The 24579-nt window shown below is 59.9% G+C and overlaps 1 protein-coding gene across 2 annotated transcripts; it reads left to right on the forward strand.

The window, feature by feature from the left end:
* The first annotated feature begins 756 nt into the window (after window positions 1–756).
* On the forward strand, window positions 757–24278 carry SH2D3C (SH2 domain containing 3C). 2 transcript variants are annotated; one of them, XM_065648246.1, is made up of 12 exons: window positions 757–796; window positions 2835–3486; window positions 7545–7584; window positions 17469–17597; window positions 17836–18284; window positions 19992–20116; window positions 20574–21151; window positions 21394–21509; window positions 21624–21795; window positions 22530–22641; window positions 23319–23525; window positions 23654–24278. In XM_065648246.1, exons 1-12 carry the CDS (start codon window positions 757–759, stop codon window positions 23827–23829), a joined length of 2796 nt encoding a protein of 931 aa, XP_065504318.1. In that variant the 3' UTR covers window positions 23830–24278. The 2 variants fall into 2 exon arrangements, with proteins under 2 accessions (XP_065504318.1, XP_065504319.1); XM_065648247.1 differs by lacking the exons at window positions 757–796; window positions 2835–3486 and adding an exon at window positions 4550–4655.
* Window positions 24279–24579: the final 301 nt, after the last annotated feature.

Genomic DNA, 24579 nt, shown 5'->3' on the forward strand with positions numbered 1-24579 from the left:
ACCGGGGATTTGGCAGTATTTCTGCTGGGCGCTGTGGCAGTGGGACCCCATGGCCGGGGCAGGAGCACCCAGAGCCCCTGGGGACCCCGAGTTCCTGCTCCGCTGCAGAAACGTGCCCACCGGGGGCCACGGTCCCCCCAGCAATGCCTGTGGGTGGGGGTCCCGAGGCGGGGAGCACAGGGAGCAGGGGCCAGTGCAGCCGCAGAGATGGACACAGGAACCGCCAGGTGCTCCCCAGGAACAAGGGACAGCGGGGACACCGGCTCCCTGCCAGGCCCAGGCCGATGGGGCACCCCAAGGTCCCCCTGCATGGTGGCAGGGGTGTCCTGATGGCAGCGATGCCATCCAGCTGTCACCATGTGGGGCCCATCGGGGACAGGTGCTGAGCCCCAAATGTGCGTGGTGGACCTTTGTCTTCAGGGCTGCCACCCTCCTCCATAGGGTTGACACTCCAGCCTAGGGCTGGCACCCACTCTGACACCCTGGGTTTTTTGGGAGTCCAGATCTGCTGGGCATCCCCAAACCAGGGACCCAGAGGTGGCCCCAGCGGGTGCGAGCAGACACGGGGACTGCAAGGGCTGTGGGGACAGCGGAGGGCGGGCAGGGACAGGAGCAGATGACAGCGCTGGGGAGGAAACGCCGAGCGAGCGATGAGCGACTGCAAGGGGGGGGCAGGAAGGGAGGAGCAGGCAGGGAAGAGCTCCACGGTTATAAACTTGTCCCTTTCGGTCCCCACGGCCTCCGAGCGGCGTGACCATGGCCGAGGGCCAGAAACGAGGGGGCTTCAAGAAGTTCAGTAAGTGGCTGTGGGACGGGGCGGGTGGGTGATGGAGTGCTCACCTGGACAGCCCGGCAAGGAGCAGGGATGCACGAGTGTGAGTGTGAACGTCAGCGCGAGTGTGTGCTCACACGCTCCCGGGTCACCACCGCCCGGGGATGTTTGGAGCCAAGACAGGCTCTAGTCTTGTTAGGAAGCTCGTTGGGGTGAAGGGTTTTGGGGGTTTCTGTCCACATGGCTGGAGGAAAACCTGGGTGCTGTAGGTTCAAAGCCGGGTGCTGGGACTGGGACCGGTCTGCTGCAGCCCAGCCCTGCACGGGTGCCGGGATGCACCCAGGGTATGCACAGGGTGGCTTGGGGTTTTCACTCCACAAATGACATCCTTCGGGGTGCACAGCTTGGGGTGCAAGCTGGTGCTTCCCCCCACACCAGGGTGCCCCCACAGCACAGGGGTGACACGGAGGAGCCAGGGCAGGAGCCAGGGAGCAGATTCCCACTGCTGCTCTCGGAGAAAGCACTCGGTGCCCGCCGGGACCGAGCTCTGCTCTTTCTCACAGACCTCGAGTTTCTCCCAGAGCCCCGGGAGGCGGCTGCTGTGGCCTTCACCCCTGTTCCCAGCGCAGGAGCCGGCCTTTGCCACTGCTCTGCATTCCTGCCGCAATGCTGCCACTGGAGGGGGCCTGTCCCCCCACTCCCCTAGGAACCCTCCGCTGGCAAAACCCACAGCACCATCCCAGCTGGGATTTTCCTTTGCATTGGGGAGCAGGGAGATGGGGAAAGTCCCTGGCATTGTGTTTCCCACCCTGCAGCAGCTCCGGGACTAGCCAGCAGCAGAAGATGCTCAAACTCTAAGGGGGTATTTAATCCAAAGCAGTTTTGCCTTTAACCACATCCAGGCCACAAGGTTTCTGCTGTGCAGAAGGGCTTTCAGGCTGCTGCAGCCCCTTGCATGGTCCTTTTGCCCTGTCTGGCTGCAGGGATGCCCTGTAGAACCCACGGATGGTGACAAGAGGTGGGGGGGCCCACAGCCGAGTGGCCCCCAGACACCTAGTTCCTCACACAGCACCGTCGATTGCACTGTGCTGCTTCCTGCCTCAGCAAACCCGCTGCGCCTGGAGGGGAAGAGGCTTTGCAGAGCCCCGGGGTGGCATCAACATTGCAAAACATCCAGAGGCACCCAGAGCTCCAGGGCTCCAGCAGCAAAACGCTGCCCTGCAGAGCTGCCCCCACAGCCAGCTTCACCCCGTGTGCCACTGTCCTCGTGCCGACACCGGCACTGGCCCGGGGTTGCACCGCAGCAGCACACTGAGCTGAGCTGGGGCAGAGGTGTGAAATGCAAAGCCGCCCGCCAGAGTTATAAATACATATGCTCAGCGCTTGCAGGTGCAGCTGGGAGCTGCAGTGAGGCTGCGAGGGGCCAAGCACTTGGCCGAGGAAGTGGGGAGGTTCTCTCCTGCCCGCAGCCATGCGAGTGCCAGCCCCGCGACGATGCTCAGTTCCTGCTCCACCGTGCACACATGGGCACGTCACGCACAGCTGGGGCCCCCATCCCCTGGGGATTTGCAGTGTGTTCCATGCTTTCGTCCTGGTGAGCCCAGGGGGTACGGCCCACAGAGCTGTCCTGAGGCCACGGGGATGGGCACGGCCACCAGCCCTGCCTGGAGTCCCCTGGGGGAAGCAGGGAGGTGGGGGGCAGGAGGAAGAGATTTGAAGTAATTTCTGACACTGCCTGCTCACCAGGGCTGGGTGTTTCTTTCTCCATTCCTACAACTGCAGCAGGGAAACGCAGTCACCAGGTTTGTCAGGGCACCAGAAGATGTTTCCTCCCCAAGAGACAAGGACAGACCTCCCAGAGTCCCAACAGAGGTGCCCTGCACAGCATCACGTACACCCCAGGCCACACAGATGTTACACTGGGCAGGGACTGGAGATACGGGCTGCACCATGGCACAGTGCCCCATGCCCACCCCAACCAGGGACCAGGGGCTCTGGGACCCCCCACCATCACACCATACCAGCAGTAACCCCACATGCATCTCTCCTCTCTCTTTGCCAGAGTTTTTCAAGTTCAAAGGCTTTGGGAGCCTGAGCAGCATCCCCCGTGCCTTCACCCTCCGGCGTGTGTCCGTAGCCCCCAGCTCTCCCCAGAGCCTGGGGTCGGGTCTCCCTCCTCCTCATGGCTTCTTGGAGGAGCCCTTTGATGGCACCCAGGATGATCTCAACACCATGCCCAAGAGCCCCGGCCCCTACGCCCGCTCGTCGGACATGTACAGCCACATGGGCACCATGCCCAGGCTGAACCTGGGCAAAGCAGGGAAAAGCCTGGGCAAAGCCAAGACTACCCAGACCTGCCAGGAAAAAGACATCACCAGTGACAAAACCCCTCGGACAGCCCCACTCCCAGACCCCGAGTCCCCCGTGTTGTTTGGCAGCCCTGAGCCAGGCATGGAGCCATCCTCAGCAGCTGGGAAAGCAGAGCAGGAGGAAGAAAAGGCTCAGCCCATGGACACCCCCGGAGCAGTGATGGCCATGATGGACCAGGAACCTGTGGGGAACGTCTCCTGCTCTGGGACAGGGGCACCAAGTTCCAGCCTGGCCCCAAGCCCCAGCCAAACCCCAAGCCCCAACACAGCAGTGGGATCAGAGACCACTGACGGGGATCTGCCAGAAAAGGGGCAAGAGCATCCTGGCAAGAACTCCTCGGACAGGTACGGCCCCATTGAGTTTGCTCTACTCTCCGCCGAGACCCCCTTTCTGCTCCCCCAGGGCAAGAGGAGGGTGCAGGGACACAGTGGGGTCCCTGCAGTGACAGGGACCTTGCCTGCAGTGCTGGTGGGATGCACCTGGCCAGCAGGACGGGATGGTCTGAGTGCTCTGCACCGTGGCCAGGTCAGCGGCTCCATGGGAGCGAGGTTTCCTGTGGGATTTCTGCTCCCTCCCGTTTCCGGACGGGCTGGAAACATCTCGCAGCCCCGCTCAGCCCCAGCGTCCCTTTGTCCTGCTGGCAGCTCCATTCCAGCGCTGGGACACGCTGCAGAGAGCTCAGACCTGCACTGTCCTGGCCCCTCCAGCTCTCACTCTCCTCTTTTCACCCCCCCTCCATCCTTCTCCCCCTCCCCGAGTGGTCCTGCCTCCCTCAAGGCATGGGGGCAATCCCTAAAACCAGCCACCCCAGCCCCAGTTCCATCACCTGCCAGTAAACACCCCTTTGGGCATAAAGCCCCTACTCTGGGCACAAACTCCCACTCCAGGCACAAAACTCACCCTCCAAGGGTATTTGGAGGCTCAGCCCTTTCAGATAAAGATTGGCTTTTTTGTAAGGTTTTCACCTCAGAATCAACTAGAGAGATTTTTACCCCCTCCACCCATCAACTGGGCATCTGGGCATGATGGGTCAAACACATCCCCACATGCATGGGACTGGGGGCATGGGCAGAGATGCTGACCCCAAATTTCCCCCCAAATGAGGTCCAGCCCTTCCCCAGCCCAACCCTTCTATCACCCCCTTTGCACCCCGGCATCCCCCAACACCCCTGTTCCCCCCACGCCGCCTCGGGGCACTGAGTGTTTTGGAAGTCTGGGTGGCCCCAGGAGCGGGATGAAGATGAGGAATTGAGGAATTTGTGCCAGCAGTGGGAGCCGGGCTGTGCCGGCCATACATTCCTGACGGCTGCGAAGGGAGGGCCGGAGGAGGGCTGGGACGGGAAGGAGGAGGGTCCCGCCACTGCCTTGCTCACCCCAAAGTCCCAACCGCCCAGTGCAAGGCGGGAGAGCGCCCGGGAGAGCTTCTCCCTGTCCTGCAGAAGAGGCACTCGCTGAATCGCCTCGGGTCGATGACAGCGGTGGGCAGGCGGTTTCCCACCCTGGGACAGGGCAGGTAAGGGGTCCCAGCTCCCCCAGCCATCCCTTGCACCCCGGCACGGTGGGGAAGACGGGGAGGGAGAGGCTGGGAAGGGGCTTTGCTTGGGGCGGGCACAAAGCCTCAACGCGGATGATGCCGGAGCTGCTGCTCAGCCACCAAGGCCCCCGGCCCCTGGCCGGTGTTTGCTCATGGAAAGAGCGAGCACATCAGCTGCGCTGCCAAAACCACGGTCAGACCCGGCGCCAGGGCAGGGCAGAACAGCTCAGGGGCTGTGGGGGGTTGGGGGGCTCGAGGGGCTCAGGCACTTGAGGGCTTGGGGGACAGTGTCTCTGCTACATTGTCCATCGAGCGCAAAGCCCTGGCAGTGGCAGAGGGTCCCCACAGAGGGTCGCCACAGACAGTGTGGGGGGCTCACCTGGACCCTCTGTCCCCCAGAAATGACTTGGGTCCCAGGCAAGCGTGGCTGGGAGCCAAGTGGCAGGGGCACATGTGTGGGTCAGCCAGGTGCCTTGGCTCTGGGAAGTGGGGACCTGGGTCCCCAAAAATTGAGGGCCAAATGCTCTTTTGCATCATCTGGAGCTGGCCTGATGATGGGTGTAGCCACGCTGTTTGCCAGGGAAGCTGAGGCACAAGAGTGAAGAGAGCAGGACTTGGCATCGGGGGCATTTCTGCCCCTCCGTGTCCTGCTTGGAACCCCTGCCACAGCCCCTGGCCCTGGGAGCAGCTGTTGCCAGAGCTGTCCCCATGGCTGGGCCCTACCGTGGGGCGGGCGGGCGGAAGCAGGACCGGGATAGTGCCGCGGCACAGCCCTTCCTCCTGCGCAGGCACATCCCTGGGGACGGGGACAGTCTGTTCCCGCCAGGCCATGGCAGGGGCCAGGGACAGCTGCCCAGCATGAGGCACGCCTGTGCAGAGGGACCAGAAGTGACGTGGTGTTGAGGGGAATGAGCATGGGCCTGGGGCACATTTTCGCTTGGCCCCCCTCTGCAGAGCATCCCTGGTGAGGCCAGACCCCAAGGCAGGATGAGCTGGGGATGTGCACAGGGTGGCTTTCCCAGGGATGCTCCCTGCAGGATCAGGCCCTCGATGGGGGGAAATTGTGCTGCCATGGGACGGAGAGCGGCACCCAGCCTGTGGAGCTGCTGGCAGCGAGGTGGTGGCCATGGCCATGACTTCAGCAGGGACATGGTGACTAACGGGAGATGACCCGCAGGCAGGTCATGGAGCGGACGTGACTCGACTTCCCTCCGTGCGCAGCCGTGCGTGAGGCACGGGAAGTGCCGCTTCCCGCAGGGCACAGGCAGGACACTGCCCGCAGACCCCGCTGGCAGCACTGCCAGGCAAAACCTCCAAGGAGGCAACTCTGCAGAGGGGGAAACTGAGGCACGAGATGCCCAGACTTGGTTCCCCTGGGGTGCAGCCTGCACCAGCAGATTCTGTGCTCCAAACCAGGGCTGGACCCGCACGATCACCCCAGATGGTCCCCAGCAGCCATCCCAGACCTTGGCACATCTGCAAGTTACTGCAATGCCTTCCCAAGCCCAAAAGCAGCAACCACCCCACCGAATCCCCACTCCTCAGTGCCACCGCGGTAGCACCAGGTCCTGGTGGCTCAGTGGCGGCTGCGCTCCAAAGGCAGCCCTGGAATTTCTCCCAGGCACTCGGCTGCCCCCAAAAATGCCATTTTCTCCAGGAATGCACAGAAACAGGGGGCTGCGGCTCCCGCTCCCCCCCGGCAGCCCCAGCTGCTGCCCTTCCCCGGTGCGTGGGCCTCCCCTGCCTGGGCCCTCGCAGCGTCTCCCAGCTGCTCCCATGTTCCCAATTTCCTGCCCAGAGGCCCCCCGTCCTCTGGCCGTTTTTTCTCACGGCTCTCGCAGCACCAGGCAGCTCTGCGGCCATGTGAAAGGCAAACAGGCTGGAGAGGCAGCGCCAGGGCAGGCAGGCAGCCCGCAGCTGTCCGGGGGAGCCTGTGTCTGTCCCCTCTCCCAAATGCTCCTCTATTTTTTTCACCCCCAAAAAAGCGTGGGCTTGATTTCCAGACCCTTTTCCCCTTCCGAGCTGGACAGTGGGGGATTTTTAATTCTGAAAGGCAAGACCTCAGGTAGCACATCCCAGCTCAGGCTGTACAGTCTCCCTTTGAACTCTCTTGTCCATACAGACAACATACCCTGCCCCACAATTGCACAAAAAGCAGCAGCAGCATCACTACATGCCCAGGAAAGAGCAGGGGCTGCCTGTGTCCCTGATGAAATGACAGCAGAGAAGCTGCTGGGTCAGCTGCATCTCGGGGTCATTGGTTTGGTTGTCAGTAGGGCTAAGAGTGAACAGGTTACCGAAGATAATGGGAGTTTCTATTGCCCGTATGCTGGTAGGGCAAATCTTGCAGTCTGAGTCAGGATGTCACAGTCTGCTCCCTGGTTCAAATTAAAGTTTGATTTCTGTGGGGTTGCACAAGGCCACAGAGAAACAAAACCACTTGTCTGGAGCACATGTCCCAACAGCCACCTACTGGGAATGCAGCTCTGCCAGCGAACGGGGCATGGAGGCCCCGTCTCGGCACACACCACCCAGCACCATGACCCACGGGGACATGAGCCTGGTCTCCGGGTCTCCCCAGCTCAGCTCACACGGTCCCAAGCCGATCTGGAGAGAGAACCTCTAAAAAGGCCTCATTCTTCCCTGATCGCATTAGGGAGGTTAAGCCGAGAGTGGACATGGAGCAGGCAGGGACAGTGCCAGGACCCTGGGAGCCTCTCCCAAAACCACAGCCGTGCTCTCAACCTCATGGTAAGGCAAGGGGCACAGACCCTCACTCCCCCAAGCTGTGCCACCACCGCCTTTAAGCTAACCGTCACAACTTGCTGCCTGTTACTTACGTATTTTTATTTTTCCCCTTCCTTCCAGCCACCACGATGGCCTGGAGTCTGGCAGCGAATACGTGAAGGTAAGACACCGAGCGCGGTCACAACCTGCCCCGGCCAGGTGCCAGCGGTGGAGTGGGGACAATGGCCGGGTCCTACAACAGCGGAGTGCTCAGCTCTGCACCCCCAGTCCCACCACCTCCAGCCTCTCTCGTTGGCCCCAGAAAAAAATCCTTTGCCAGAAACGGCAAGGCTGCGGAAGGCAGAAGAGACACAAACCCTATGTGGTCCCCCTGATGCTGCTCCTGCAGGAGCTGCCTGCATTTTGTTTTCCCCATTGCTTGCGACCGTCACAGATGCAGGGGCAGCCTCCTCCCTCCGCCCCCACGTAAAGAAACGGAAGCGTTTGAGCCACTTTCGTGGTTGTCACATGAAAGTCGGTGTAAATCTCTCCAAATCTCTTGCTTATCCTCCAGCAAACTATTAACATTCCTGAGGACTCTTCATGTCTGGCCAGAAATTCATTAGCGAGGCGCCTGGCTCTGGAGGAGAGCGGGCCCTTTTGCAGGAGGCTGCTGGCACAGTGGGAGCCGGGCAGGGGCAGAGGAATGGTGGCAGGGATGCTGTGTGGTTTGGGGATGGAGCACGGAAAACCTGCCCAGGTGGTCACTGCAATGCGATGGCCTTTGGAAAGGGCTGGAGCCTCTCAGGTCTGGTTGCCCGATGGGGCTGTAATGCCGCTGGGCAGATGTGGTTGTTGAGAAGTGACTTGAGGTGCCCCGCGTGAGTAGTGTAACCAGTACAGAGCCCCAGATCTTAATATTTGGGATGTGGGGCTCTTGATGGTGGCTGTAGCTAGACATGGAAACGTGGGATTTCCCCATGGTGGCACCAACTGGCAGGCTGAAGAGAGAGCTGCTTAGACATGAGCTCATCTGCTTATCCTAACAGGGGTCACACCCCTCTGGGTCCAAACCAGGGGCCAGCAAGAATCCCACATGCAGGTCTGGCAACCAGCAGCCTCCGAGCGGTGGGGCTGGATGTGGCTTTTTGACCCATAGCACACGGATCCCAGGTGGGATGTCTTTCCTCCCCTTCTTTAGCCACATGGGACTGGCAGAGCAGGAGATCATGGGATGCGTGCTGGAGTGATGAGGCTCTGATGGGATCAAGGAGACTCCGACTGGGCTTTGTGTGTAGAGCCCAGGTGCGGGACACCTCGGCATGCAAAGGAAAGCTCCTGCTCGTGCAGGCAAGTCCTGCGAGGGCAGGGAGGTGGTGAGGAGCCGCGCTGAATGGTTTGGGGTGCTTTCCCTTGCTCCAGCAGCACATACACCCAGAGACAGGCGCATTTTGTAGCTCCCAAGTTAATGGACTGAAACGGCACAGATATGTAGCAATGGGTATGGCTTTGCCTTTGGGATCGAGTTCTTTCGGGTGAGCCAGGAGAATTCCCTGCTTTCCAGGCAGATCCCAAACCTGATCTATCTGGTCTTTATTTCTCGCCCGTCCCCGTTGTGTCCAGACACAGCCCATGAGCTGTGATTTATACGCCACTTCCCTTTGGTCACGGAAGCAACTGATGGCCACAGTGACAGCAGCTATTTTAGTCAAATAAGTAATTATTTGGAGTGTGAGTGACCGGGATGATGGGGGCACTCTGGCTGATTGCAGGCGCCGTGTCTGGCTATGAGCCCACATCTTCATGTGGCTGCAGGGTGCTCAGCACCCGGCAGCATTTGGCCCCGTGCCCTGTGAGGATGGGGATGGAAAGGTAGCAGCTGCCTGGGGTCCCTTGGGAGCAAGGTGAGATGGGGCTGGGACCCACCACCAGAACAGGTCCTTGCTTTGCAGCTGGGAGGGAGGTGAGCAGAGAGTAAACACTGCTGCAAGGGAGAGTGGAGGAAAGATAGGAAGAAAAGACCCAGCAAACAAGAGGGGCATGGGGATCGAGAGGACACGCTGCAAAGTCCTCATGAGCAAAAGCAAAAGGGTCACAGGCAAGTCTGTGTCCAGACGTGCACTGAGGAACCGCCAAACATCAGCCCTCGAGCTCCAGCAGCAAACCTGCCAGCGCCAGCTCTCCCATTGCCAAGCCTGCTGTGATTAGAGGTACAACCCGGAGCTAGGGAGGGTTGGAAAGCCAGGATCAATAAGCACTTGGTAATTAACGTGCTTTAATAATAGCCTAAGGGTTGGTGTTTCCAAGCTGCCTGGGGGATCTGCACAGCCGGCTCCATTTGCTAACATCCCAGCCAGCCTAGCTTTGGTCCCTGCTCAGGTGAAGGAGCTGAAGAACGGTCTTACCCTTTGGGAGAGCAGCAGCCGATAAAGCTGTCGTGTGTTCCTGCAAAAGCTCAGATGGAGATTTTCAGCTTCCCCCTGCAGAGGGGCAGCGTGGGCACAGCCGAGGGGCATCGCCCCGCAGTGACCCATGAGGCTCCTGCTTGCTCCCTCACCACAAAATCACGGAGCCCATCGCGGGGGAGAAGCCTTGGCAGGAGGATGATTCACTGTTGAATCCCTGCGTGCTGCCATCTGGTCCGTCCCTCAGCCCCACGCAAGACAAGAGGAGAGCCCATGCTCCCTGCCCATCCCGGTACTTATGGGACCCAACAGCACCCGCTGCCCCATGTTCCCAGCCCACAGGCTGCATGCTGCTCCACTTTCTCCTGCACCTCAACCCTGTCCTGCTACAAACCTGTGCTGCTTTCCCACTCCTCTCTCCCCTGCAAAAGCAGGGGCAGAGCGCAGGCCCAGCAAGAGCCTGCGAGCTCTTTGTTCTGCGCGGAGCAGCCGCTCACTCGGGGGACCTGTATCTCATCAGCCCTGTCTGCTGCCTCCCTGCCTGGGGATACGAGGGGCTCGTTTGAATTAATTAGCAGGAAGGCTGCAGGGTTCTTCAGTCGGGTGGCAGCAGGAATACCTCTGTGAACTCACAGCATCCCCCTGGGCAGGGGCACACCAGGAGGAATGGGGGGGGGGTCTTTTGGGCCAGGCTATGCTTTGTGGATGAGGGTGTAAAGCCCCCTGTTACCAAAGCCAGGTCGTGCCAGTGTGGGACAGAGCTGGGCACCCCGAGGAAGACAAAGAGGGCAGAGGGGCAAGGAGATGCAAAGCTCACTGCTGGGTGCTGCAGGAGCCCCTGCCTGTCCCTGTGTTCAGGCAGAGGGTTCAGGCAGGGGTTTCAGGGGTTTTTTGTCAAGATTCAGGGCTTTGAGTCACCAGCGCTGCCTCGCACATCCCATACGTGAAACTGTGCCTTTAATTAAACCGAAGTGGAGCCTTAATTAAACGCAACTTGGAGACAGCCTACGCGTGAAGCAGGCGGCCGGTTCCCCACCACGTGAGGCAGCCACCGATGTGTCCCCCCAAGAAAGGCGTCACCGGAGTCGGGGTGAAGGAAGACAGAGCGGGTGAGAGGAGACGAGGTTGTCCCTGACCCGTGTGCATCACTGGGGCGAGCAAGTGGATTTGGGATGGGGAGAATAAGGGGTGCCAGGTGCCCTTAGAGGAACCAGGTCCCCTCAGGGCGCAGACAGCTGGGATGCCACTTCAAGGGTGCTGGTTCCCCCCAGGGGTGCCAGTTCGCATCAGGGGTTCCAGGTCGCCTCAGGACACAGACAGACAGGGTGCTGGTTCCCCTCAGGGTGCCAGATCCTCCCGGAGGAGCCGGTTCCCTCGGGGCGCACGCAGGGGGATGCCGGTTCCCCCCGGGGGTGCGGGTTCCCCGGGGGTCCGCGGTGAGGGCGGGTGCGGGCGGCCCCTCGGGGCGGGCCGGGGCGGAGCTGCCGCCCCGACACCGCCCCTCGCTGCCGACAAGGGATGAGGTAATCGGGGAAGCGGCTGAAATTGAAGCCCGGCGGCGGCGGCAGCGGCGGTGCAGCCCGGGCCGGGGCAGCCCCGGCGGGGCTCGCCGCGCCATGACGGAGCGGTGCAGCCTGTGGAGCGCCCTGTCAGCGGCCGCTTGCTGCTTCTACCGCGGCTCCTTCATGCAGGTCCAGGTGAGCGGGGGCGGCGGGAGGACCCGGGGCCGGCCCGGCTGCCCCGCGCTCGGTGCGGACGCCCCGCGGGTGCCGCCGCTCCGTGCGCCCGCACGCGTGGGGAAGGCGGCGAGGATGCGGGGGAAGCACCGGGGACACGGACCGGCAGCGCCGGTACCGCAGCGCTGGAGAGCGGGTGCGAGGGGGCGGCCTCCCCGGGGAGCCCCGCTGCTCCCCGCACGGAGCCGGTAGGGCTGGGTGCGGGTAGCGTGCCCGCCTGCAGCCGGCGAGGAGGGAGCGAGTGCGGGATGAGCCGAGCAGCGGGTCGTGGGGCAGAGCTCAGCCCCTTCCACAGCCAGGGCCACAGAGCCGGAGCCACCGGATCCCCCCCCTCCCAGACCAGCACTTTGACAGGCAGCACAAGTCCTGACCAGAGCCCTCACCTGCAGCAGAGCTCATGCAGGGGAGCGTTTAGCATCCCCCAAAAGATGGCATGTGCTGAGAGCACAGAGGGGAGAGCGAGCCCAGATGAACACACAGCTCCTTGGCCTGGGTCTCCGTGTGTGTCTGTGCTGCGCTGCACAAGTCTGACTGGTGGGAGAAAGCTGGGTTCCATCTGTCACCTGTCCTGTGGCACTTGCAGCACCGCCACTGTCTGGGCATGAATCTAGGTGTCCTATTTTTGGACTCTGGCATTTGCACAGGGTGCTAGAAATTGGTTCCTTCATTTACAGAGTTAGAGAGCAAAGGTGTTCAAGATTGCAAGAGCCAAGCAGGCTCTGCTCTGAAGCAAGAGCTGTAGCATACTGCAAGTTAGAAGGCAGCCGGCAGCCAAGAGAGCTGGCAGTCTTATTCAATACTCCTGCTGAGTGAGCTAGGTGCTGAGCTTTAGAGATTGTGCTGGGTAAGACTGAGCCCAGAAATAGCATTTCAAGTCTTGTCATGATTGCAGCTGATCTCAGTGCAAAGCCAGGGATTTTGATTGCTAGTGAGGCAGAAAAAGGAAAAGCAGAAGAGCTTCTCCTGGTTGTCCAAAGGCCACTGAACAACGCAGGGGAACGTGTCCTAGAGCAGCAGCCCTCGGGCTGCACATCACAGCAGGTGATGGGGTGCTTTCAGCAAACCACTGCCAGCACAAGGGAGAGACAGGTGGGTATCTGGTTTTCACACAGGGATGCAAGAGGAGATGGACGGCACTCCATCCCGACCCCAGAAAGAGTTAAAAGTGAAGCCCTAAGTGCTCACCTGTCTCCACCAGATCTTTCACCATCTATTTGTGTCCAAGTGTGCCCAGCAAACACACACTGAAGTCCCCATGAATGACTGGAGCACTTCCAGCTGACAGCCGCATCCCTGCTCACCGCCAATGGCAGTGCACCCAGCCTGGGAAGCACTGACATCATTTCTGGCCAATAGCAGCTCCGAAAAGGGATGCAGCAGCAGCCGCTGCCGCCGTCTTGGAGTGAGATAAGTAATATATAGATGGATGGAAATATGTGTATACACACACCCCATCACTGTGCTGGAGACCCGCTCCCCCAGGGCAGCAGTAGCGGTGCACTCCACCACCCCACCATGTGACCTGGGGCACTTGTCCCACCTTAGAGCACCCAGATGTTCTCAGCCTTGAACCCCAGCTGCACCCTGCCCGCCAGACATAATTGCTCCAGAGCTGCCACAAAGGAGCACAGACAAGGGGAGAGAAGACCTTGTAGGTAGCCAGGACCAGCCCTAGGAAGGGCTTTCAATGTCAAGACAAAGACCTTGAGTCAAGGTCTGCCTTCAGCAGGGACTAATGGAGATGTGACATACTCCAGAGATGCCATCAGTCACCCATGGGGTGGACAGATGGGCCGGTGCCTTCTCAGAGGCCATTTAGATGCCTAGAGTCACTGCAAGACAATACAGGAGAATAGATGATTTTGCTTCCATATGGATATCAAGATTAGTAGGATGGACTGGCTCACAGCAGGGCATGCAGACTAACAACAAGGGCATAACTTGAGGGTTGTTTGTGGTGGGATTTTCTTGTTGTGGCCATACAGGATGGACTAACCATTTTTGGGTGGTACCTGGCAGCTGGACTGGTGAGCACAGCAGTCCTGCACCAGGCAGGCAGGGTTCTTGGGTTTGTCATGATGCTGGCTGTCCCTTAGCCTGGATGTTTGCTCAGAAATACTTGACTGAAGTAGTCCATTGCCAGGTATGGAACAAACAGAGGAGACTCCTCTATTCTGGGGCTTTCCCCATACACCTGTTCCAAATGTCTTGTTACTCTATTTGGTGCCAGTTCTGCTTTCCCAGGCCCTGTGTCTGCTCTGGCAGCAAGAGCAGGGCAGAAAACTCCATAAGGGGCTGGGATTTCCCTAGCAAGGGTCCCAGCACAAAGCAGAGGGCAGGAGGTAAAGCAGATGCGCTCAGTGCCCTGAGGTTAGTCAGATGTTATCAGCAGAGGAGTGGGGTGGGGTGTGAGTACACCTTGCTCTCCAAGCTGACTTCATCCTCAGCTGCAACTCCTCCAGATCTGGGAGGGGAGAGCAGGAAAGCAAGCTGCAAATCACTCCTGTTTCATAAGATTACCTTTGCAAGGAGACAAAGCCGAACGCCAGCCTTTTAAGATCTCCTTATGCCAAGCAGAACAACAGCTGCTGTTTTACATGGGCCACAGCTGTTGGCACCCACTGTTTACCCCAGCTCTTGCCCTTTTACTGCCAGTTCCAGTCCTTGCCCCATGGCTGAGACCAAAAGCATCTCTTTCCCCAAGAAAACAGCAGAGACAGTCAGGGAAGTGGGCAGGGATGGAGAGCCCTGGGAATTGCACAGCAGCACCGGAGGATTCCCCAGCCCCAGGACTGTGAAACAGCCCATCAGGGTGCTGAGCGTGGTGGAGGAGCTCTCCTTTCTCCAGCCAAGCCAGCTTGGCTGCTGGTTGGGATTCCTCAAGCAGAGCTTGGCATCGTCTCTGGCAGCTATTGAGCTGGTTTGTCTGGTGTGGCTGGTTTGGAGAACTGCTCTAATCCCCATTTCTTCCCACCCAGCTGGAAGAGGCCTTGGGGCTCTCCACGCAGGAGGCCAGTACCACCCGCTTGAGCTAGGTGCTAGTGAAGTCAAGGCTCTTCCCCACACCCAGCACACTAGTATGCAAGACCTCACGTCAGGCCGTACATCTTTTGATGTCCTCTTGGCACAGCCGAGAGCACCAGGCAGTGCCCTTTTCAACACGGCACTCAGACATCCGCTTACACGCTCCTGACAGCGCCAGGCTGGCCGGGACCGCCTTGCCATGCCGAGCGTCGCCAGCGCCTCGGCGCCCGGCCAGCTGGCAGCCGGTGAGCCGGCCTCCTCCGAGACACGCTACCGAGTGGAGCAGGATAAAGCCGATCGCTGCCGAAGGGCTCAGGGGCTGGAGGAAGCGCTTCCCTCCACAGCACGTAGGTCTTTTGCACCAAGGGCTCGCGATGAGCCCAGCTCCTGCATGGAGAGGGGCACAGCCAAGTGATTTCAGCAGCAGCTAGCACCGCACAAGAGACTCACGATGAGAACCAGTCCCCAGAGTCACATCATGCAAGGAAAAGGGCTTTCCATGATCTGTCTCCTGCTGCCTCCCCAGCTGTTGCAGCCATGCGGTCACCCCAAGCAGTGGCTTTTTGGTGGCCACAGAAATCATATGGGATCTCATTGCCCAGCCAAGGAGCCGAAAGGAAGGTGCCTTCCACATGGCTGGAGAAGACGGCTCATGGCACCCTGTGCTCACAGCCAGCCTTCCTCCCCCATCTGCAAGATACAAAACCTCCCTCGCCTCTCCCAAACCTCCTGTTTTGCCCAGCTAGCTTAGCACCTGGCTCCTAGCATGGATGCCAGCCAGCTGCTGCCCAAATCCAGGCTTGGAGACGCCGGGCACTGCTCAGCTGGGTTTGTGTTTGTTATCCTGCACATTTGCATGGGGAGGATTTGGGGGAAAACCCAGATGTACAATGCTAGGCAGAACAGGCACTAATCCCCGCACTGGGGGCGGTGGGGGGAGCACCAGCTCCAAACTGCTCCCGGCTCATTTGCAACAGCTTTAGCCTGCACAGACAGGAGAGGCTCTGGGGGACCCACCCTGCCCCAGAGTTTGGGGTGAGCAGTGCCGCAGGGAGGATGCTGCAGCCAAGGGTCCCCATCACCACTCGGACGAGGCAGGTCTGCTCAGTGGCAGCGGATGGGTTGTCATGGAAACGGCATCTGCTTGGCCTCGGCCCCCCGGGAGGCAGCCGGACCTCAGCAGTAGCCGCCGGCTACCATTTATTTTTAATAGGGTTCAGCATCACTGAGTGGCTTTGTCTCCACGAGGGCCCCAGAGCAGCAGCGAGTGCTCAGCTCCCCGCAACCCTCAGTCACGGGGGGACAACCCACACATCTCCTGGTTCAGGTCCCTGCAGCTCCAGCAAGCGGGACCCTCTCACAGAGAGGGTAAACATGGTCAGATGAGCAAGTCCGAGTTCTGTCCGTACTGTTTTCCCAAACTGGTTCCACTGTCCCAGCACCTTTTGACTAGATAGCAGTTGGGAAGGGAGGAACAGGGCAGGTCCAGGCTGGTGAGGACAAGCCCTGGAGAGCAGAGTCCATCACACAGGCTCCAGGACGGCATCGCTGCTGGGCTTGGCTGATGAATGCAGCTACCAAAGGGGATGGAGCACCTCCCCCAGGGAAAGCGGGGAGCTGGGATCAGGCTCCTGCTGAGGGACTCAGCGGAGTCCAGGAGCACCCCGAAATTGGTGTGTGCAAGGCAGGAGAGCAGCACAGTGCTTTCCCCTGCTCACAACTGCTGGAGGAGCAGGGGGAATTGATACAAGTGCTGAGCAAAGGGATCACCACTGAGGCAGGTCCCCAATGAGTTGGCATGAAGCTGCAGCCACCAGTGCTCTGTGGAACCAGGTGCCATGCAAGACCAGTGCCAGAGCAGTGTCAGCAGGTTCCAAGCCCATGCCCATCCTCAGAGACACCAGCAGCATCCCACTCTAACACACGCCACAGAGCTGGACCAGCCGGCTGTGCCTCCCCGTGCTGGCACTGCCACCAGAGGTACGGCCAGGCCACCCTCGCTCCCCGGAGCGGCAGAACGGGACACCCTGGTAGCCCCATCCAAGCTCCCTGGTCCATGGCAGTAGGACACATGTCCCCCTCGCAGGACAGCATGTGTGTCTGGGATGCAGCAGCAGCCGAGGCATTAGTGTTGGCACCATAGCAGGGCTCATCCCAAAACCACCCCACCAACAGACTGGGGGAACCGGCCTCACGTGGGGAGCATGCAGAAACCCCAAGCCTGCGCTTGTCTCCCCAAATAAGCACCGGCTGCACTGTGCCAGCAGCTCAGCATCCTCAGCTGCCCTCTGGGAACGCTGGCAAAGCGGCAGGCAGGGAGCGCGGCTGGCTCCAGCTGATGGGAGACATGACGCCATCCCTTATCTTGCTGGGGGAAGGGAGGGGGCACATTGCATCCTCCAGGCTCAGGTGCACCAGTGCGGGTAAAAGCTAATTTCTATGCAGAAGGTTCCCTTTACATTTGTCATTACTAGTCATGCCACCATCAGGCTAAACACAGAGAGTTAACCCTTTAGAAGAGGGACCACAGTGGATGGTTTGAGGAGAAGGAATAACGCAAGTTTCTTCCTGGAAGAGTATTTCCCATGGTGGGTGAGCCCTGGAGATGTTTCAGAGGGAGCTGGGGCAGGTTTTCTCTTGCCCAACCACACTCAGCTCTGAGCTGGGGCAAGGACAGGGTCAGGCATGATGGGGACATGCCACCAAGAGACCCTCCAAGTGCTCCTGCTGACAGGGCCTGACCATCGACAGGCACATTACCCCACCTGCATCCTTTGCTACAAGCAACAATCCTCACACACAGCTCTGAGCTCCGTGGGGACCCTGAGCGTGTCCCAGGGCCAGCCCTTGCCTCCCCAGGCCCTGCTGCACCAGCTGACGCTCTCTCCTCCCCTGTACAGTTCTCCAAGGAGAAATACATCCTCGACTCGTCACCAGAGAAGCTTCACAAGGAGCTGGAAGAGGAGCTGAAGCTGAGCAGCACCGACCTGCGCAGCCACGCATGGTACCACGGCCGCATCCCCCGGGAGGTGAGGAGGGGAATGAGGGTGGCTCGGGCAACCTGAGGCCACGTGGAACCACCAGCCTGTCCTCCTGGGAAACCTCTGGGCAAGGGCTTCCTTAGCCCTGAGCTGGCTGGTTTTTCCATGGGAAATGCCCTCAGAGCCAGGGGAACAAGCCAATGTCCCAATGGAATGTCCACCCATCCTCCCCAGTGTGGTCCTGAGAGCGTGACCATGCCTGAGCCGCTGCCCTGTCCCCTACCAGGTGTCGGAGAGCCTCGTGCAGCGGAACGGCGACTTCCTCATCCGCGACTCGCTCACCAGCCTGGGCGACTATGTGCTGACGTGCCGCTGGCGCAATGAGCCCCTCCACTTCAAGATCAACAAGGCGACAGTCAAGTCCAGCGAGGGCCATACCCGCGTCCAGTACCTCTTCGAGCAGGAGAGCTTTGACAACGTGCCTGCCCTCGTCCGCTTCTACGTGGGCAACCGCAAGGCCATCTCCGAGCAGAGCGGAGCCATCGTCTACTGCCCCATCAACCGCACCTTCCCCCTGCGCTACCTGGAAGCCAGCTACGGGCTGGCCAACGGCAAGCATGGGGGACCCCACAGCCCCACCACCCAGAAAGGGGGACACATCAAGAGGAGGAGCATCACCATGACAGATGGCCTGACAGCAGACAAGATCACCAGGGCTGAGGGATGCCCGACCAGGTGGGTATGCGGTCTCATCCTGGCTCGGTAGAGCAGAGGACCAGCCCCTGGGAAAGAGGGAGCACCAGACTTGATCCCTGTTCCCTGGGTGCAAGGCAGGGGTCTGGGATCAGGGAAGGAAGAGAGAGATCGGCAAAGGTGTGGGGGGAGGAACTGGTACCCAGCTGGAAGTGGGGTTTTCTCCCAGGCCAGCTGCCAAGCACACAGAGCTCCCGCAGCAGATGCCTGGTGAGCAGACACAACTTTAGCATGACAGGCCAGAAGCCAGAGAGTGTTTTACAATCACCCATTCCAGGATTATCAGCATGTCAGGGTTTGTCAGAGCCAGGTAGCCAAGCCTTCCCAGGCAGATGCGAGACAAGAGCCAGTCCCGGCTACCACAAGGTTATTTATTGGTTCATTTTTGAAGGGGCTTTTTTAATTTTAGAGCCCTTTCTGTTCAGCTGGAGTATTTTCAAGGAGTTACCAAGTGGAGCTGAAAGCCTGATGGGCAGGAGGAAACCAATAGAGCTGTGCTGCTGGGGGTCTGCACAGCCTCCAGATCACAACCGATCTGCTCACATTAACCTTGGAGCAGGTGGGCTTCTCCAGAGGTGGAGAAGGAGATTTCCCTTGCACAGCCTGCTGTCAGCTGCCCAGAGCCCAGCAGGGAAGGCAGAGCCACACACACATCCTTACCCACAGCAGCCGAGGGGGGACCCATCTGCTCCCACCTCCCCAGCAGGACACAGCCTATTGTTGGACTAAGCTGCTTTCTCACCACCCCGACATCCTCTGCCCAAGGGCAGGGTGAAAACACACCAGTGGAAAACAGGCAACCAACTGTTATGGCAGGGAAAAGGAAAACACTCAGAGTTCCAGGAGAACATATGTGTTTCCAGAAGAAGAGCCCAGATCCATCAGTCTTTCCTCACCACTCACATTTTCCTGAAAACCCTTATCACCACCACTGTGGTCCCATCCTCCCACTGCAGAGAAACAGGCGCTCAAGACCAAGCACATCACAGCAGCCCAGTCCTCACCCATGGCAGGAAGGCCAGTGCTCAGCCCACCCCAGACACAGCATCTCTTACACCACCACGGTCTCAGGACTTGTGCATTGAGCCACAACTGCTGCTCCCCAGCTCGAGACCTCCTGGCTGGCTGTGCAGCTCCTTGAGCACATCCATGACCCAGGCACCACACTGCTGTCATCAGGCATCTGTTAGGCTCTAAGTCCAGCTTCCAGGCACCTTCCACCTCCCCCAAGCTTTGGGTTAGGGCAACAGCTAATCTAGCCATCCCAACACAGTTCTCAGGTGGAAATAGAGTAACACATCCAGCATCAGCTACCACCTTGCAGCACAGCCCTAGAAAACTACCACCCCACACAACTTTTTTTTGCCAGACCCGCTTCCCCACAGCACCCTGGAGCCATCCCACCCCTCAGCCCAAAACAGTACCTTGGCATCAGGGCATCCCTCTGCTCCCCAGAGGCAGGGCTGTCCCTGCTTTATACAGGTACCGACCCCTCCTGCTCCCAGCTGCCTGCAGAGACCACCCCCTCATTGCTCCAGCTGGGCTCATTACAGGTTCAGCTTCTTAGGGCTGATTGTGGAAGGAGGTGATGACGCACAGGGAGGCAACAGGGTAGCAAACCCTCACCCCAGCCCCTCTGCCCACACCCTGTGTGCAGGGACTAACCTGCCCTGTCTGCCCCCTCCCCAGTGTGTCCCTGCCCCACCACAGGGACATCATTCGCAACTGTGCTGTCAGCGTGGACCAGATCCAAGACCTGCACTCCCCGATGTCCCCCATCTCTGAGAACCCAGTGTCACCTGCCTACAGCACAGGTAAGCATCGTCCATCCCACTGGGGGCATGGGTTGGGCTGGGCTTGGCAGGGTTGTGATGCAGGGCCCTGGGGAGGGGAACAGAGCTCACTGTACAGACAAGCCCCTGCATTGCTCCCTGCTAGCAAAATCCTGTCTGACTTTTTGCACAGCAAAGAAAACTGTCCTGACAGAGAGCGTGAGCTGAGGCTGGTGCCTCAACCAGTCCTCAGCCACATCATCTTGGTTTTAAACCAAGGTAGTGGATGTACCATCCCTGGAGACATCCCAGGCCAGGCTGGACGGGGCTCTGAGCAACCTGAGCTGGTGAAGATGTCCCTGCTCAAGGCAGAGGATGGACTGGATGAGCTTTGAAGGTCCCTTCTCACCCAAACCAGTCTATGATTCTGTGATCCATGGTCCCTATGCACGTGCATATCTCTGGGCTCTGATAACAGGGTCTCTCCTGCTCCCTGCAGTTACTCGGCTAAAGCCACACGCCTGCCAAGCAACTGGGATTGCCCCGGCCTCTCCAGTCATAAGAAGGTCCAGTGAGCCCCAACTGTGCCCAGGGAACAACAGCAAACCCCTGCCAGACCCTGCCCACAGCACCCACTCGACTCCCTGCCACGGGTACGCCCGTGCCTCCCCGTCTCCCTCCGTGAACAGCTACAGCGACCCGGACACGGGGCATTACTGCCAGCTCCACCCCACCTCGCCCATCAGCAGAGACCGGCCAGCTCATGACACCAAGGTGCTGCCAACAAAGAGCTACGTGGAGAGGCTAAAGGTGGAGGAAGGACAGAGAGGGACTGTGGAGAACGGCTCTGGGGAAGCGGAGGCAGGGCAGAGGCTGAAAGGAGAGCTGGACTTCATGGGCTTTGTGCCCCCCACCATGGAGACAACCTCCTCCTTCAACCCTGCGGCCTTCCAGTCCCTGCTCATCCCACTGGAGAACAAACCCCTGGAGATGGCCGTGCTCAAGAAGGTCAAAGAGCTGCTAGCAGAGGTCGACGTGAAGACGCTGGCCAAACACATCACCAAAGTGGACTGCCTGGTACGGTCAGGGCTGGGTGGGAGGGACAGGCAGCACGGTCCCCCGATCGCTCCGGGTTGACAGGGATCAGAGCACCCCCGAGCATCGGGGCACCCCCAAGCATTGCAGCATCCCTGCTGGGCTCTGCCACGCTGAATCAGCTGGGGCAGGCAGGGGCTGGGCTGGGGCAAGAGGTTGCCCGAGGATGCTTTAGCCTCTCCTCAATTAACACAGGTCTAATCAGCTCTCCCTTTTCTTGCCAGGTCGCCCGGATATTGGGTGTGACAGCGGAGATACAGCGGCTCATGGGGGTGAGCTCTGGCATGGAGCTGCTCACTCTGCCCCACGGCCACCAGCTCCGCCTGGACCTGCTGGAACGGTACAACATGGCACAGTCCGGGGTGTCCCCAGCTTGGCACAGGGGGGTCCCAAGCCTCAGGAGCATCCCCAGCTCCCCCACGTTGACCCCACTCTTTGTTTTGCCCCACGGCAGGTTTCACACCATGTCCATCATGATCGCCGTGGACATCCTGGGCTGCACGGGCAGCACGGAGGAGCGGGCGGCCCTGCTCCACAAAACCATCCAGCTGGCCGCCGAGCTGAAGAGCACCATGGGGAACATGTTCAGTTTTGCAGCCGTGATGAACGCCCTGGAAATGACACAGGTATGGGGACGCTCCTTTCGTCCTCATGGCCTGGGCTCAGCCCCCTCACCCAAAATACGTCCCTCTTGCGGTGTCCGGTGGGCTCCAACACCCATTGGGGTGGGAGAAGGGGGAAAATGCTCAGGGTAGGAGGTCTGAGGCCACATCTGCTGGTGTCTAAGCAGAGAAGGGGAAGAGCCATCCCCTCCATGGAGCAGACAGCCCAGTCCTGCTGGGATCCAATTGTTTTTCGGTGGTTGGGCTTTTTGTTTTGTGCTGGGCTGTGTTCCTGGGAGGAAATGAATCTGCCCTCCAGTACAATACAAATCAGTCTCAAGGCTGTGGCAGCAGCATCTCTGGGCCACACTGCTCCCTTTGGAAGATGAAAGGAGATTAAAATGCAATTTTAAATCGAGCCCAGCTGGGAAGTCTTGCTTCCTGCTTGCACAAAGGAGGTGGAACGGCTGCCCCCTCCCTGCATCTCATCTTCAAGGCCGCTGAAACGCAGGGAAGCTGCTGTCCTGGGGCACGGGGAGGGAACAGAAGTCCTGAACCCAGCCTCAGTGCCAGGGATGTGCCGTCTCTGGCCGTGAGGAGGCTGTTTTGGGGAGCAGCAGGCACTGCTGTGTGCAAGGCTGGGGATCACAGTGCTGGGGCCAGGCTGTGCCCCCCTGGGAGCACCCTGTGACCCCAGAGCTCAGTGCCCAGGGGCTGCTCTGCCCCCAGCACCCTCCATCTGCCCCCTTTACTTTCAGATCACCCGGCTGGAGCAGACCTGGATGGTGCTGCGGCAGCGGCACACAGAGGGTGCGATCCTCTACGAGAAGAAGCTCAAACCATTCCTGAAGAGCCTGAACGAAGGGAAAGGTAATGGGAACAACTCCCCTCATCTCGCCTGCCTGGTCCTTCCTGCTTTGCCTGGGCACAGCCTCACTGGAGGGGGATGCGTTTGAGAGCTCGGACCCTCTCCCAGCGCCAGACGCTTCCCCTCAGGCTGCTGCACTGCCCCAGCACCCGGCAGGGTCTGTTTGGCCTCAGCTGCCCCTTCCTTCCAAAGGAAGCATTTCATAACTAAATAAAACCAGCAGCTGGGCACAAACATGACTCGGCTGAGCCAAACCTTCATACTCGCATGGTGGTGCGTGCCAAGCCAAGGGGACAGGGCGGCCAGGCAGGGAAGATGAAAAGCCACATCCCTCCAACACCCACCGCTCCAGACTCTGCAAACCTGCTCCCCACCGCACCCCGGGAAATACGGACACAGCCCGAGAGGGGACAACAGTGTTCCCCTCCTGGCACAACCAGAGAGCCCAGCTGGGAGTAGCTGGTGTTGAACAAGGCGATGGCCTCAGGCACAGCGATCACAGAGCTGCAGCCGCTGCTGTGCTACAGCTGAGCCTCAAAGCCTCTCCAGGGAGCGCAGTGGCAGCCCGGTTTCATGGAGCAGTGCGGCCACACCAGTGCCCCATGGGGCCAGGGCAGATGGAGAGGGTGACACAGGGACATGGGGCTGCGTGGGGTCCTCAGGCTGCCTCTCTCTGCAGAAGGGCCGCCGCTGACCAACACCACCTTTCCCCACGTCATACCCCTCGTGACTCTCCTGGAGCGGGCTGAGGCTCTGACGGACAGCCCTGAGCCCTGGGAGACCACCGACAGCGGCGTGGAGGTGGTCATGGCCCACCTTGAGGCAGCGCGGATGGTGGCCCACCATGGTGGGCTCTACCACACCAATGCCGAGGTGAAGTTACAGGGTAAGCGATGGGGACAGCAGAGCCCCTTTCCCTCCACTGTGTTTCCAGTGTGCAGCTGGGCCGGCTCCAGCCCAGCACCAGCTGGGTCCCTGTCCCATCCCTGTGGGACTGACTCTCCCTCCCTGCAGGTTTCCAGGGCAGAGCGGAGCTGCTGGAGGTCTTCAGCACCGAGTTCCAGCTGCGGCTGCTCTGGGGGAGCCGTGGGGCTGAGAGCAGCCAGGCCGAACGCTACGAGAAGTTTGACAAGGTCCTCACCGCCCTGTCCCACAAGCTGGAGCCCGCGGTGCGCTTCAGCGAACTGTAACCCCCCTGGGCGCTGGGAATCCCCCCAGCTCCCAGCCTGACCCCAAAGCAGCTGTGGGCACCCAGCACCAGGCGGAGGAGAGATGGCCCAGAAGGGTGCTGAGCAATTATGGGACAAAGAGGAGGAAAACCAGCCACCTCCCATCTACCACCCACCTCCGCGTGACACGAGGCACCGCTGCCCCGAGGGACAGGGACAGTGTCTGGGCAGGCCAGCACTGGTGTCCACCATCCAGCCCCACTGAGGTCCATAACTGCACAGTGCCCCTCACCTCACCTTTCGGTTTCGATTCCATCTCCATCTTGCCCACAGCCGCTGGATCCCGCTTGTAAATACGTTCTCACCATCACTTCTCAATGTACAGACTTGTGAAGGACAGCTGTCATTGTAAATAATTAGGCTCATTCATTTTGTCTTGTAAATACGTGTACATATCTCATGGGTTTGGTTCTTACATACAATAAACTTTTATGCTGTTCCCCAAGGGGACCCCCTCTCCCATGGGTGTCATTTGAATGCGGCCCCGGCTCCCCCAGAGAGCAGAGCCCAGGAGGGGCTGGGGAAGGGAACCACCATGCTGAATCATAGGATCATCTTGGTTGGAAGAGACCCTTAAGATGATCGAGTCCAACCCTAACCTAAATCTAGCACTAAAGCATGTCCCCGAACCCAGCCCTGCCTGGCCCCCAGACCTCTGCAGTGGCTCAGGGACAGTCCTCTGCCGGAAGGGCCGTGGGGCTGCCCTGTCCG

This window comes from Caloenas nicobarica, chromosome 19 (assembly GCF_036013445.1).
Source record: "Caloenas nicobarica isolate bCalNic1 chromosome 19, bCalNic1.hap1, whole genome shotgun sequence".
In the NCBI taxonomy this organism is placed as follows: Eukaryota; Metazoa; Chordata; class Aves; order Columbiformes; family Columbidae; genus Caloenas; species Caloenas nicobarica.

Bases quoted from the DNA above. Each gene is read 5' to 3' on its own strand.
- SH2D3C (XM_065648246.1), top strand. From the start codon at position 757: ATGGCCGAGGGCCAGAAACGAGGGGGCTTCAAGAAGTTCA. The intron at 797-2,834 runs GTAAGTGGCTGT...TCTCTTTGCCAG, and splicing joins AGGGGGCTTCAAGAAGTTCA to AGTTTTTCAAGTTCAAAGGC. The intron at 21,152-21,393 runs GTACGGTCAGGG...TTTTCTTGCCAG, and splicing joins TCACCAAAGTGGACTGCCTG to GTCGCCCGGATATTGGGTGT.